The sequence below is a fragment of the Mya arenaria genome, chromosome 4 (genome assembly GCF_026914265.1).
Source record: "Mya arenaria isolate MELC-2E11 chromosome 4, ASM2691426v1".
Classification (NCBI taxonomy): domain Eukaryota; kingdom Metazoa; phylum Mollusca; class Bivalvia; order Myida; family Myidae; genus Mya; species Mya arenaria.
In genome coordinates this window covers 34,474,762-34,490,798 of record NC_069125.1, presented here as the reverse complement: position 1 = coordinate 34,490,798, position 16,037 = coordinate 34,474,762, and the positions used below count along the sequence as shown (strand labels likewise).

The following is a 16,037-nucleotide window of genomic DNA, read 5'->3' as shown; positions in this document are numbered from 1 at the left end:
TCTCAAAATAGTTTAATGTTATTGGCGCAGACTCTGAAAATAGTTAAATGTTATCGGTGCAGACTCTCAAAATAGTTTAATGTTATTGGCGCAGACACTAAAAATAGTTATGTTATTGGTACAGACTCTCAAAATAGTTTAATGTTATTTGCACAGACACTAAAAATAGTTATGTTATTGGTACAGACTCTTAAATAGTTAAATGTTATCGGTGCAGACTCTCAAAATAGTTTAATGTTATTGGCGCAGACACTAAAAATAGTTATGTTATTGGTACAGACTCTTAAAATAGTTTAATGTTATTGGGGCAGACTCTTGAAATAGTAATGTTATTAACGCAGATTCACAAAATAGTTTAGTGTAATATGTTGTGCAGGATTCGGTAGAAAAGGAGGACAATTCAAAACAAGGGGGAAAGAAGCACAAGTTCACACGTATTTGGTACTCATGAAATAACCTACCCATGTCTAATTGAAATTCCTACTCAAGTACCCGTCACCCAGCCATGCTGGTAGAACAGCCGACCTAGGTCCGGAATCAGATGCCGAGGTAGGTCCTGAAATAACATTGGCATTATTACAATAACATAAAGATAGCATGCACAAACACCATTATCATCTAACACTATATTCTATAACAGTGTTACTTGAAGTACCCGCAGTCTTCATCAGGTTCGGAAACAAGTGTCAAGAGTGGTTTTAAAATCTACCAAAAATTAATGTACCTGCATTCTTTAAGTTTAAAGTGTTATTTCCACCAAGGCAAATAATATGCATGTGCTATCATCAAACAGTGAAACCTGCATATATTGGCAATATAAAATGAAACAGTGAACATAATTATGAAGCACATATATATGACATTTAAACATCACCAATTTTTTGTGTGTATGTGCGTGTGTAAGTAAAATAACCTATCTAAATTACTATAATTATCAACAGTCACAAGTATTATTAAAGTAAACGGAAAATTTAAATGAGTAATTCAAGTGTCAGCAAAATAATTTTTTTCAAAATAATGACAATTTAGATCTAAATCTTACAATTCATAATCTCAACCGAATATGAGTTTCAACTAGTGCTCCATACATAAGATGGATCTATGTCAAGTTATTAATTATATGTTTTGAATATGTTGTCATTTCAACTCATCATGTGAATTATATAATATGTTTAAACAAAACTAGTCAATTGAGAACCTGAAATCACTAAAATGCGAAATTATTTGTTTCAGAGAAAAAATGCAATGCCTAATTACAAGCCCCTAAAAAGCCTTTACCTCAGATTTACATCCATTTTCAAGTTAGGTAAGTTATCCATCGCCAAGGTCAGTCTGCAGTAATTTGCATAACATCTGGGACCAATACCTAGATTACAGATAACTCTTCGGGAATTTACACTAACAGCAAAATTATACTGACAAGGCAGAAAACTAACATTTAGATGGGAAACTAGGTAATGCACTAGTTAAACATTGACATGCGTTATTCGTACAGTGTATTGTGCAAATGAATGTTTTAGGTAGAAGGTTTATACTAATATAAATGTATAATTTGAAAAATATTTTTGCAATAAAGAAAAGAAGCATGAACGAACGATAAACAAAAGCTTTGCATGGGGTGTCCACATGAACTCCGATTCCCTTAGCAGTGTGTTTTACTCATCGAATGAAAAAACTAAAATACATAGACTGCAGGTTGTATAAATACATGTGAATAGTGTTGGTTCTTTTTCATACTATTTATGGTATGCGGTTAACAGTTCTGTTCTTGTTTATTAGTATATCATATATTGCTACATTCTGTAAAATACTAAAACACAAGAACAGAACTATTAACCATATATTAACATAAATAGCTTAGCCTAGTTTACCTTGAAGAAAAGAAGCAACAGTAAAATCACATATCCGCTAATGCCAAGATATGGTTCATACAATATAACAATAATGGACAGGGAGGTATGTGGCCCCAAAGGGGTCAGCTCGTGTTTTATATGTTTTGTTTTTGTTTGGTTAATATCATTATTTAGTAAGCTCCCTGTAGGTTAAGTTGTAAGTGGATTAAAAATTGCGGAGTATCTTTATGCATTTAAAATATAAACATGTACATTTAATTATAAAGAACTGCGAATATTCGGATATATATTCTTCTTCCGAAAATATGTTTGGCCCACTCTGGAGCATCATCGTATATGAGACCTTACAATGGCGTCATGCAGCGTGCAGCGTGCAAATATTATATCTGAAAACTGATAAAATCCATGACTTCATACCTACGGTATTATGACGACAAACAAGGGGTTGACGTTAGAGGGATTCGCACAACTGAGTAAAAAAACATCGTCAGGGACCGCTTTCAATTTATTTGGTTTATCTTAGAATGGTATTCTGCGTTTGGTTGAAATAAAACAGCAATAGCTCTGATAAAGATAATAAAAAAAACCATACATACCATGACGATAAGTTGATAGCCGTGACGTCGCTTAATTGGTCGCTTGGTCGCTGACATCGCGACCAAACTTCGTCATTCCGACGTCGAACATACGACGTGTGCCTTACTTGGTAGTGATTGCGCTTGTTAACATGCCAACCGGCAAGTGACATCGACATCATATGTTGTTTCCATTGGTACTGCAAAGGCATTCTCGCTTCAATCACCACCCACATATTCTGTCACGGCATGATTATGAACGACCTCATTTTCCTCTCCATGTGGCGCACGAATTCAACATCATGGAAGTCAACAATCATAATATTATGTAATTGGCTAGGCTGTTAAATAAGTTCTCCGTCGTTACTGGCAAGGCAATAGTATCAAACGCTTAATTCCCTTAGTGAAAATGACGCCCTTTCCAACATTTTCACACACATAATAACTCTCTTTAGTAACTATGACGCCATTTGCGATATTTCCACATGGTTTTCGGCCTTCGAAAAGATATCTCAATTCGCAATAGTTTCAGACGCCACCTACCTATATACCAATTACGCAATTTGCACTATTTTCACACGCTAACTTGCCCTCAATTCCACCAGTTTCGCACCATTACCTTAAGTAACAATGAGCACACGATTGCCATATTTTGACATGATGAGAAAGCATACATTTCAAAGAATCCACCTATATATGAATTTCAAAAATTTACCGAAAGGTAAAAAAATGGTTCAACTCATTTGCCCGTTCAAATATTATTTTTTTGATTCAATATAAATGTTTAATAATTTACTCTATACAACAATACGGACTATTAAATCTTCAATGCAAGTTTGAACGAGGTTTTGAGGTCGTTTTGGAAAGGAGTTAGCTAAATTGAAAAGGCCGATCTAAAAACATATGACATGACTGCCCATACTTGTTGATACCCATTTAATAATAGTCGGCAAATACAGTAACCTGGAAAAACTGGTCTCTTCTGTGTTTTCCGAAATTATAAAAAAATAACACTTTCATTGAAATAACTTTATTTAAAGTGGCCAAAGGACAAAAGTCATATGATGATTTATTAAATAATAAAAGATTATGCTTGTATTCTTAACATGATCAATACAAAAATAAAAAGTAGACCCAGAATAAACCAACAAGGGTACAAATACGTTAATAAAAGTGATTCTAACAAACAACACAAGTATGAATATTGCCTCCTATCAACAGCCACATTGAATGTTATAGTTGTTCTAACATTTATCAAATTGTTTAAAGTTTCTTTCAAAACTACATGTACACTATACATTATAAATAAATATGTCATGCAATTGTAAGTTGTCATATTCATGGAGTTAAAAAAGCTATGGTTTTGTTACAATACCCATCATTTAAAAAAATGTTTCAAGTTTAACAGCTTTACTTTTGTATGTAGTTAACCAGCTATGCTTTTGTATGTAGTTAACCAGCTATGCTTTTGTATGCAGTTAACCAGCTATGCTTTTGTATGCAGTTAACCAGCTATGCTTTTGTATGCAGTTAACCAGCTATGCTTTTGTATCAATACCCAACAGAAAAAGAAATATAAAATCTTACAAACCATGCTTCTGTATAAAAATATATCAGAAAAAGATTTCCTGAGTTTAACAAGCTACATGTATGCTTTTGTATTAATAACCAACAGAAAAAAGTTATCTTAAGTCTAACAAGCTATGCTTTTGTATCAATACCAACCAGAAAAAAGTTCTGTTAAGCCTAACAAGCTATGCTTTTGTATCAATAACAACCAGAAAAAAGTTCTGTTAAGTCTAACAAGCTATGTTTTTGTATGAATAACCAACAGAAAAAAGTTCTCTAAAGTCTAACAAGCAATGCTTTTGTATTAATACTTAACAGAAAAAAGGTCTCGAAAGTCTGACAAGCAATGTCTTTGTATAAATACTTAACAGAAAAAAAGTTCTCTAAAGTCTGACAAGCAATGTTTTTGTACAAATACTTAACAGAAAAAAGTTCTATAAATTCTAACAAGAAATGCTTTTGTATCAATCCTAAACAAAAAAGTTTATCAGAAAAAAAGCTTATACTCTTAACAACGAAATGCATATACAAATGCATGAACATCATAAAGAAAACATTATAAACATGTACATTTGCAGGTCAAAATAGGTTGAAATTAAGCTGTATATGATATAGTTCATGAGTCACACAACATTACCGTTAAAATCATTAAACATCTAAGAAATCAAATTGTTTTGCTTAATCTAGACATTGATCAATATACCCAGGGTGTTTTTTCATTTCTAAGGGTGGAAAAATAGAAACTAAAAAATGTTTTTGAGAGCCTTATTGAAAAACCTGACAGCAAAACAAAGTGCTTATGGGACACGTTTAATCTAGCTTTGGCCTTTTGACACAACTTGTGATTGCAGAATCAACAGCAGAAAAAAATATATTGACTTAACATTGGAACACAGTATATTGAACAAGTATTGTGTGCACCTCATTGTATAAACGTAATGGACAAATATAAAAAATGATGATGAGGTTCAACGTCATAAAAATAAACTTATTTACTATCAACGTAGCTCATGTCTGTCTGTGGTTTATAAAAAAAAGATGTACCACAATTGAATAAACTGAACATTTATAATCATATTTGTTGCATCAAATACCTTACGTCTAATTTTTTGCGCTAAAATGGAAACCGTAAATAATCAGTAATTTACTCAGATAGTAATAGCATTTTTTTTTCAAAACCAAAAGGTCAAACTTCAGCCATTTTTATGGTTATGAAGAATTGTGATGGGGCCATCTGAAAGAGGCATCTAGGAACTTGGCGATGCAAATGACGCTCCAAGGCTACAACATGAGAACATTCTTCTTTGAAAAATAGACTAGCTAAATATTTTAATATTTAGACTACAACTGGGTGTATGCTCCTTTTGGAGGAACAGGAATCTCAGTCGGATCAAGCCCACACTTCTTCATTTCCACGGCAATCTCAAATAGGTAGTCATAACATTCACACCTGAAAACAAGAGAATGTATAAGAATATGAATATACAAGAGTATCGCTGGAAGCGATGAATGATCCCCAAACACCCATTTTCTATGATAAGGTAGAAATTGAGTGCAATGTGCTGGTAGATGGTAAATGGTTGTAGCATTATTATGCACAAGTTAAAGAAATCAAAACATACACAGATATGGGCTGGTTTGAGATTTAAGTTCTAAAGTAAATTTCAAGCAATGAAATTAAAAAGCATCAATTGGAATTCACAAATAGCAGTTGAGGTTGCTTGCATAAAAGAGTGAATATGGACCTTCAAACATTGCCATCTATCTACATACCAAGTTTCATTTGAATCTCTTTAAAACATTCTTAGATATGGCCTGAGTGAGCACTCATTTAATATGGAGAAAAACATATAGTAAAGGGGAGATACGTAAATAAATATGCATGGTAGGATTATTATTCTCGGACATTGCACTTCCTCTTAATGCCATCAATCGATAATTCAAGCTTCATTTCAATCCATAAAGAACTTTAAATCCCTGTGAGTACTTTCAGACAATTTCCAATTATCGAAGAAAAATAACACGTTAAGGGGAGGTAAGGGGAAGATAACTTAATAAATAAGCATGAAAGAATAATGGTTCTTGTGCATTGCGCTTCCTTTCATTGTCAGCTATCTGCACACCAAGTTTTATTCAATCCCTTAAGTATTTTCCAAGTTATGGCTCAGACAAGGACCAATTATGAAAAAAAATGGTAAAGGGGAAATGGCTTAATAAATATGCATGATAGGATTATGGTTCTTGTGCACTCCACTTCCTATCATTGCCATCTATATATGTACCAAGTTTTTTTCGTGACAAGGGTGTAACAGTCGGATGAAAAGACGGACTGACAAAGCAGTGACTATATACTCCTCCCTATTGGGAGCGTAATAACAACAGCAATGCAATATGATTGTAATTGATAACAAATTTTCTGAGCTTAAACCAAGCTTGCGCCTAAGCTTAGCTGAGCTTTTTATGATCATGAATTTTGAGACCAATGTTTGTGAAAATAGAATACTTTTTAGGAATTGTGAAAGGGTTCATATTTTGGCCCATTTTCAGTCAGAAAAATCGTCAGCTGACCCCTTACATTGTCTTAGCTTTCTCCCAAGTTGGTCCCCATACATAGACACCATGTCGCCGCACTAGGACCGCACAGGCTTCTGGGTAATCCTCCATGGCGATGGCCATACGCTTCTTCAAATCTCGTTCATGCGGAGTATTCTCAATAATCGGTACTACAAGCTCTTCGTCATACTGGTAGTACTCAGCTGAAGAAAATAAGGAAGCATTTTTGTGATAACTGACATCACTAAAATCCACCCAGATATAGATTATCATAACTGTTCCAATGGGGAAATTCACTGAACACGTGATAACCGGCAGACTAAATAAACAAATGAATGCAGACTTGGTGTATATATTAATATATTCTTATGTTATCAGAGTCAGAGAAGGCAGTAATAATCTGATTCGGCCTTATGTCAATTATGTCAATTGTGTTGAAAGGCACAATCTGTCCGATTCTAAAAGAGAATCACAATTTACATATATATTAACAAAAGCCCTAAATTATTAATAAAAGCTTAGCTAACCCGATATATAATGGAACTTCCCCTTTTAATTTGAAGCCTTTTTATTATAGTTTTTGTTTGGTACTTAAAAATTCTGAAACATTTAATGAAACTTGAGAAATATTCCAATCACAGACAAAGAAAGGAAACTCATATAACCTATAACCCTCCTTTTAAAAGAATAAATCTCTTAGGCAATGATAAATAAATTATGAAAATAATATTAAATAACGTTGTTTTCTTAGTTGAAAATAAAAAAAATAATCAGATGAAAGAAAAATTGAACCTTTTGAATGACATCAATTGATTTTGATCATTATAATGTGATTTACTTAATGGCAGTGATTATGATACAGCAAAGGGAAATAACTGATGTGTGGAGTTTTCACATAACCCTCCCCATGACAATTATGAGCTCACGTTTGTTTCCCTTCTTGATTCCTTTGATCATTTCCTGATGAGTGATACGGAATTCCGTGCCAGGGAACAGAAGCGTGGCCATCACTGCGTGCTTGGAGTGGGTGTGGATTACTGCCCCTGCATCTGGAACAATCGTTGAAATGATATTAGGAATAAGAAGAGCTTCATATGATATGTCATGGGGTCAGTAAATGACTCAAACCTGCATATCCCAAATCGGGTCACCTACTTGCCCCGTAACATATAAATCAACAACCTGCTTACGTTGATCAAGACACCAACACTATCTGGGATATGTTTAATTTATTAATCTGAAATGGAAAATAGACACCATTTTGGAACGATATAAAGATAAGTGAAACAGACATTGGCAAATGATAACTCAGACAAGCTTTTCACGTTAAAGGTCATTTTGACCTTGACCCGATGACCTCAAATCATTTTTCAGCTTCCCATCTTGCCCAACATCCAAGTCAAGTTAGAGAACAATAAGTCAAGGCATTGTAGGGTTATCACTCGGACAAGCTTTTTGTATTCAATATCATAGTGACCTTGACCTTCAAGCTGATGACATTTTAATCAATAGGGATCATCTACTGGTCACACCGTCACACCCAACCTCAAAATGAAGTTTGATAACCATGTTGAGTTATCACTTGGATTAGCTTTTTGCATTTAAGTTCACAGTCTACTGACAGACAGACCGACATACTGACAGACCAACCAACTATGCAAAGCAATATGACCCCTCTTCTTCGAAAGAGGGCATAATAAATGATATAGCATGCAGCAAGTAACCAGTAAATGCACCAAGAAGATTCATTGTGTGATGAAATAGTCCATTTCACTTTTGAGATAAGAATTGGAGGACAGTCACTATAAAGACATAACTGTCATTTTTCCTGTTCAGGCAAATATTTCTAGTATTGTACCTGCCATGGTGTAAGCATTCATGAAGAGAGGAGTACACTGGCTTTTCTTGAGTTTCTTGGCGGGCGGAGGGCCATCAAGGTCAATGTCATCTATGGTTTGTACAAACAGATCCTCTGGCTAAAACAAGCATTACAAATTAACAAATAAGGTTTTTAAACAATAAATGGTGTTGATAATGCTATAGATATGCTACTCATGCAATTATACATGTACCAGTGTTTTTACCACCATTTTGTGAGGAGGTCAGGGCACTTTAAGAATTGTGAAAATAGTGACAAATGCATAAAATTGTGAATTTACAAAAGTATATTTTAAACAAGGAAACAAAGCAAAGGCACTTAAAGATACAGAATTTGAAGAATTTAAGAGATTAGGAATTTAAACATAAATGTACTAAATGTAAAAAGTTGAGAAAAATATTGAGTCCAATTTTTGTGAAAAAAGCATACATTTTGGGATTGTGAATTGGGTCAACAATTCCTGTTAACAAAAACAATGTGTACATACAATACAATGATATTTCGTGTTTATTTTATAATCATAAAATTGTTGTACAATGAATGAGACTTCTAAGTGCAAGAAGTGCTCTGAAATCAACTTGATATCTTTATGTTAAAATATAACAAGAGATGTTTGTCAAACATAATGCCCCCCTGAGCGCCATGTTGTCAGGATTATATGGACAACTGAATGAAATATGCATGGACCAAAATGACAACTGATTTGTCACTGACATTGAATGCCGTTGAGGCACTTTTAAGATTATGACCATTCAAAGTGTGAGGATAGAGTGTGTTATGACCATGACCTTTGACTCTATAACCTAAAAATCCATCGGAGTCATCAGCTGGTCACCAAAAACCTAAATGTGAAGTTTGACGGCCATGGGTGCAGGCATTGTCGAGTTATCACATTCAAGGTCACTGTGAACTTGAACTTTGACCCGATGACTCCTTAAATCAATAATGGTCATCTAATGGTCATGCCCAACTTCCATGTCATTTTTGATTATCATAGGTTCAGGCATTGTTGAGATATCATTGGGAGAAGATTTGTTAACTTTTTTGCATTAAGGGTTACTGTGACACTGACCTTGGCCCGATGACCCCAAAGTCAAGAGGGGTCATCTACTGGTCAGGCCAAACCTTCATGTCAAGTTTGATGACCATAGGTTCAGGAATTGTCGAGTTTGCTTTCAAGGTCACTGTGACCTTGACCTTTGACCACTACAATCAATAGGGGTTATCTACTGGTCAGGCCCAACCTTCAAGTCAAGTTTGAGTGCCATGGGTGCAGGCATTGTTGAGTTATCACTTGGACAACCTTTTATCATTGAAGGTCACTGTGACCATGACCCTTGGCCCTATGACCCCTAAAATCAATAGGGGCCATCTTCTGGTCAGTCCCAACCTCCAAGTCAAGTTTGAGGGCCATGAGTGCAGGCATTGTCAAGTTACAGTACTGTTAAGACCAAACTTGACAGTAAGTGAACTTCTTGTTCACTATCAGTTCACCATCAGTGCACTTCGTAGTGCACTAGGGTAAGACAAGGGTAAGACCAGGGAAAGACTAAATGCAAACAAGGGGCTGACCAGATAAGGCTTCTTCAGTCTATCATAAAAGCTATCTTTACAGTGAAACTTAGAATGATGAGTGTAGTTTTAACAGACGTTTTAATGTTAATAAATTCATAGAGAATAATTATAATCCATTTGGACCTTTCGTGTAAATAATATAGATTTATAAAATTAAATAACTGATGTTGTTTTATAAAAAAAAGGCAAACAAAGATATTTAAATGTTTTTTGTTTTCTTTTGAAATATGCATTGCATTATTTCGATATAAATTGATAGATATAATGATAAAATTTTGGTTCTGGGTTAATGGGTTTCATCTTCAAACACTTATTGAACATAACAATGAAAGGAATTCACGAGCCTTTATTTAAAGTAAAACAATAAGTTTCACAAGGTGATAATTACAAGTTGTTCGTTATTTGAAATGGTAAATCATCAAAGTTCACGCCTTATTGTTCCAAGCTCAAACTGTGAAATTGTTGTGCCATTGTTGATTCATTCAAAGATTATAGAAACAAAGATTTTCTTCCATCTATTCTGAAACTTTCAATTTTATGTTTATTTTTGTTTAACAAATTTATGTATTATGACTTAAGGTGACAACCTGACAGCAATCATTATCAAATAAGTACACTATTAATTATTATAGAATATTTAATACAGTGTACCCAGATTTATTAATTGCATTTCTGATTTGAAACACATAATAGATAAACACATATTTTAAATGTTTTGTATAATTGGTTCTGCTGCTTCATTATCAAAAGAAATACTATCCATTGAAGGCTAATTTAAGCCTTGTTTAAGTGCCCCCCTCCCCATAGTACACAATTCTGTGTATTGATCTTTATCTTTATAGCCTCCTGCTGTCTGTCAAATCTCAGATCTGTCAGTGTTTGACTAATCGTTTATTTTTTTAAATCATATTAAAGGCATTATTACGATGCTTTAGAGTAAGAATAAGAGTAATGTTAGATATTATTTATAATATCCAATTAATATCATTGATATTATACAACATAAATGGAATGAAACCCTTTTAACTTTATTTTTTTATTATTTACTTCCCATCAGTCAAATTAATCCATTGGCTAGATGCATACATTGTTTATGCAAGAATTGTTTGTGTATTAGAGACAATGCTATTTTCTTCTCTAAATGGTGTCACCTCTAAATGGCACCGAGCCAATAAACAAATACACAGGAAATTGGCCCTGCAATGACACTAGTGCAGTAAACAAGGGATACAAAGCAAAGAATCATCATGACAATCATTCCTAAAACTAGGCCTTTGAAGAAAACTCAATATATTTTTATGAATTTTGTTTTAGAGAAAAGATATAAACAAATATCTGTTGATAAAAGATATGAAATAGGCTATATTTTGTGTTGCAACTGCATTATAAAACAAAAGTACTATTTCTTTAGGACACTTTTCATCATTTCTTAATCAAATTGTATAGATTTTTTTATTTACTATGCATATCGTGTATTTTTACATCAAATAGCAAGTTTAATAGGAACTCATTTATTGTAATGCCTGCTTAATGGTTGGATGCATAGGATAATTCCCTTTTTTGTCATTTTTAATGTTATTACAGCAGGGTTCCTGATACTTCCTGTGTTTATTTTATTTGTTCCGACCTATCGGGGCTAACACTGTTACAATCTCATAATCTCATCACAAAAGTATGAATAAGCATTTTATCATTTTGCTAAAATTCAATTAATTTTAATGCCTGGTTAGTCGGCCATTTGGTAGGATAATTTCCTTTTGTGCTATTTTTATAGACAAAGATAAATAGATACATTCAGTATCAAATGCTCAAACTAGGCTTTTAAAATGTTAATGTTTGAAAAGTAATGAAATAAATCGTGAATATAGTTACATAACATCTTTACAGGACAGTATCAGACAATTGCAATATCATTTAGATTAGTATTTATTAACTTTTTGATGAAGTTATAATGTAATGCATATGAAAAAGCCTGAGCTACTATTTTTAAATCATTTTAATTAAGGCGAAGTCTTTTTTTCAACATCTTTAAATCACAATTACTTTTTTTATCTTAAACATTGGTTTTGCATTCACAGTTTGAATATAAAAGTGCTGTTCTCTTATATGCGTATGATTCAGAATTATTATTTTGTAATCACTAATTGGCTTTAATTAAATGTCTGAATTACCAAAAAAATCATAATTGTTTGGATGTTATAATTGTAGCACAATTATATTTATATCACCTCTATCTTCAAATATTGGCTTACAAAGAAATTTATTGTATTTATTTAAGAAATGTTTTATTCTCAATTCACCTACATTAGAATTAAAAAAAATGTCAAATATAATCAGTAAATGACGGGTAGAATCTTTGTCTTTAGTTACTGGCCCATTAAATGATTAACATCATAAAGTCATCAGTAAACTGTAACTGCTTGAGGAAATGATCTTATCAGTAAAATTAAATCAATATAGTAAGGCCAATCTGAGTGGACCAGTAAAATCAATACTGGCTTATCTAATAGACTATAGACTACATTAGTTTATCCATAGTGCACAAATTGTTCACTACGAGTGCACTCCTAGTGAACAAGAGTGTAAAGTTTGGTCTTAACAGTACTGTATCACACTTTAACCATTCAAGGTCACTGTGACCTTGACCTTGGTCCCGATGATCCCCAAAAAACAATAGGGGTCATCCACTGGTCAGGCCCAACCGCCAAGTCAAGTTTGAGGGACATGGGTGCTGGCATTGTCGAGTTATCACACAGACAACCTTTAATCATTCAAGGTCACTGTGACCTTGACCTTTGGCCCGATGACCCCAAAAAACAATAGGGGTCATCTACTGGTCAGGCCCAACATCCAAGTCAAGTTTGAGGGCCATGGGTGCAGGCATTGTCAAGTTATCACACGGACAACCTTTAACCATACAAGGTCACTGTTACCTTGACCTTTGGCCGATGATCGCAAAAAACAATAGGGGTCATCTGCTGGTCAGGCCCAACTTCCAAGGCAAGTTTGAGGGCCAACTTCCAAGTCAAGTTTGAGGGCCATGAGTGCAGGCATTGTCAAGTTATCTCTTGGACAACTTTGTACCAGTCAAGTTCACTGTGACCTTTACCTTTGGCCCGATGACCCCCCAAAACAATAGGGGTCATATACTGGTCAGGCCCAACCTCCAAGTCAAGTTTGAGGGTCATTGGTTCAGGCATTGTCGAGTTATCATACGGACAACCTTTAACCATTCAAGGTCACTGTGACCTCCTTTGGTCTGATGACCCCCAAAAACAATAGGGGTCAGGCCCAACCTCCAAGTCAAGTATGAGGGCCATGGGTGCAGGCATTGTCGAGTTATCACTTGGACAACCTTTTAACATTCAAGGTCACTGTGACCTTGACCTTTGGCCCTATGACCCCTAAAACAATAGGGGTCATCTATTGGTCAGGCCCAACCTTCATGTTAAGTTTGATGACCATACGTCCAGGAATTGTTGAGTTATCACTTGGACAAGCTTTGGTCTACTGACGGACCGACCGACACGTGCAAAGCAATATACCCCTTTTCTTCGAAGGGGGGCATAAAAATATCTTATCATTTTGACTGAAAGATACAGAATCTTAAAAAGGAAGGAAAACTTACATGAATTCTTTCCTTTTGGACACCAGATGGGGCTATGTAGATCTTGTCTCTAAAAACATAAATTACCATAAACCATTTAAATGAAAATGCTACTACAAGAACAAGTACAATTGTATACGACATCATCACTTATCTAACTATAAGAATTTGACTTCTGTTTCTATGAACTCAAATCACAAGAGTTAATTATGTTATAAAGGAAACCGTGTGTTTTGCTGTTAATAGCAATCGCTTTAAAATCATATCGTGACTTTCACTTCATTTCATTATGCTGTGTACAATGCATGAGGTCATAAAGTGAGTATTGGAGATGTTGGTATGTTATAAAGCAGTCAGCTAAAACTTTCATTTTGGCACTATTTGGTACGCAGACTCTCAATAGTTTTAAGTAATTAACGCAGATTCTCAAAATAGTTTAATGTTCTTGGTGCAGACTTAAAATAGTTTAATGTTCTTGGTGCAGACTCAAAATAGTTTAATGTTATTGGTGTAGACCCTCAAAATAGTTTTATAATAATGGTGCAGATTCCCAAAATAGTTTAATGTTTATGGCACAAATAGTTAAATGTTATTTGTTGTGCAGTAGAGAGGAAAAAGGGGCACCCTTGTGCATAAGCTGAATGATTATCACAAAAAAATCAATTTATAATTGTTCATAAAGTTTGCACATAAACCGCATACCCATGTCTTATTGAGATTCCTCCTCCAGTACCCGTCACCCAGCCATGCTGGTAAAATAGCCGACATAGATCAGGAATCAGGTGCCGAGGGTGGTCCTGAAATAACATAATATTACAACAAAATATAGATAGCAAGCACAAACAGCATTATTATTTAAAACTATATTCTATAACCGTGTTAAACGAAGTACCAGTAACCCAGCCATTCTGGTAGAACAGCCTACATAGGTCTGAAATCAAGTGTCAAGGGTGGTCCTAAATCCACCAGAAATTTTATGTTCATGCATTCTTTAAGTGTCAAGTGTTATTTTCATCAAGGCAAATAATATGCATGTCACATCATCAAACAGTTACACCTGCATATGTTGGAAACATCAAATGAAACAGTACACAAACATTGCTCAAATTTTAGCAAAATATTTTTACGAAACAATTAATGACTACCGGTATTTAAGTAATTTAGATCAAAATCCTACAATTAATAATCCAAACTGAATATGAGTTTAAACTGGTTCATAGTTAAACTGGTCCATAGAGAAGATGATCTGTGTCAAGTTTTGAATTATTTGTTTTGAATATTTTGTCATTTTAACTCACTACGTTTTTTACATAGTAATGCTATATGTTTAAATAAACAAAACTGGTCCATTGAGATCCTGAAATCACTAAACTGCATTTTCCTTTTTTCAGAGAAAATAATTTAAATTTGCAATGCCAAATAACAAGCCCCAACAGCCTATACCTCAGATTGTATATCCATTTTCAATTTTAAGTAAGTCTGCAGGAGTTTTGATTTAATACAAATAACCCAATATGAATTTACACTAACAGCAAAAGTACACTCACAATGCAGACAGTTAACCTTTAGATAGTACACTTGTATGTAAACCAGGTCATGCCCTAGTTAAACATTGACATGCATTCTTCAAGATTTCATTCATAAAATTGAGATAAAATGTGCGTGATAGTGTGTTAAAATCTAGATCACGCACATGTCCAATGTTTACAAACTTTAAACTGATGACTGGATCATTGAAAGATCATGTTGTCTACACTCATAGCAACTATGACAGTACTGATAACAAGCTACAAGCTTACTACTATCAGTGTTTGCTGAAACAGATTACTTGAAAGACATAGCTTTGGACACAATGACATGATAATCAATCAAGTACTGTTAGATATTATCTTGATTTAGCGTTCCACTTATGAATCAATGACTTAAACAGATTAACTTGAGGCCTTTTTATCCTGTAAAATATTTTGCATCTCAAGAAATTGAAACATGACAGTACTGACTGAGAGGTTCCTTTCCTTTTTTCAGTGGAAGTTCTCTTCCCATTTCAAGCTCCCACCCCCTGCAATTGCCTCCGCAAGGACCCCCACCTCCCCCCCCCCCAAAAAAAAATAAACAAACCCCAACACCCCCAACCTGTACATGCATGAAAGGATTAAACCGGTTTATTCAATCAACAACGTGGATTTTTTTAGAACGGTTCACAGCTGATATTTGTTTTGTTGCCATATTTAGTTTTCCTTTTTTTCAACAAAAAGTTATCCAGAATAGTGTATTGACTTCACCAACTATGTACAAACCTCGGGAAAAGGGTCTTTCTCCATAAATATTGCCGGCAGTACACCCGATTTTTTGATCGATTATAATGGAATGGTTTATCTATGTTTACTTTCGCCTTTTGCTTTGTTAATCTTTCGTTTGTGACCAGT

The 16,037-nt window shown here is 34.2% G+C and overlaps 1 protein-coding gene across 2 annotated transcripts; it reads right to left on the bottom strand.

The window, feature by feature from the left end:
• Positions 1-3,453: 3,453 nt before the first annotated feature.
• LOC128232372 (methylthioribulose-1-phosphate dehydratase-like) lies at positions 3,454-16,032 on the bottom strand. Of its 2 annotated transcripts, none has more exons than XM_052945884.1 (7): positions 15,909-16,032; positions 14,314-14,408; positions 13,633-13,681; positions 8,409-8,526; positions 7,477-7,599; positions 6,573-6,753; positions 3,454-5,447 (listed from the first exon to the last, which is right to left on the bottom strand). In XM_052945884.1, the coding sequence occupies exons 1-7, from the start codon at positions 15,930-15,932 to the stop codon at positions 5,339-5,341; spliced, it is 699 nt and encodes a 232-aa protein (XP_052801844.1). In that variant the 5' UTR covers positions 15,933-16,032; the 3' UTR covers positions 3,454-5,338. The 2 variants fall into 2 exon arrangements, with proteins under 2 accessions (XP_052801844.1, XP_052801845.1); XM_052945885.1 differs by lacking the exon at positions 15,909-16,032 and adding an exon at positions 15,055-15,131.
• Positions 16,033-16,037: the final 5 nt, after the last annotated feature.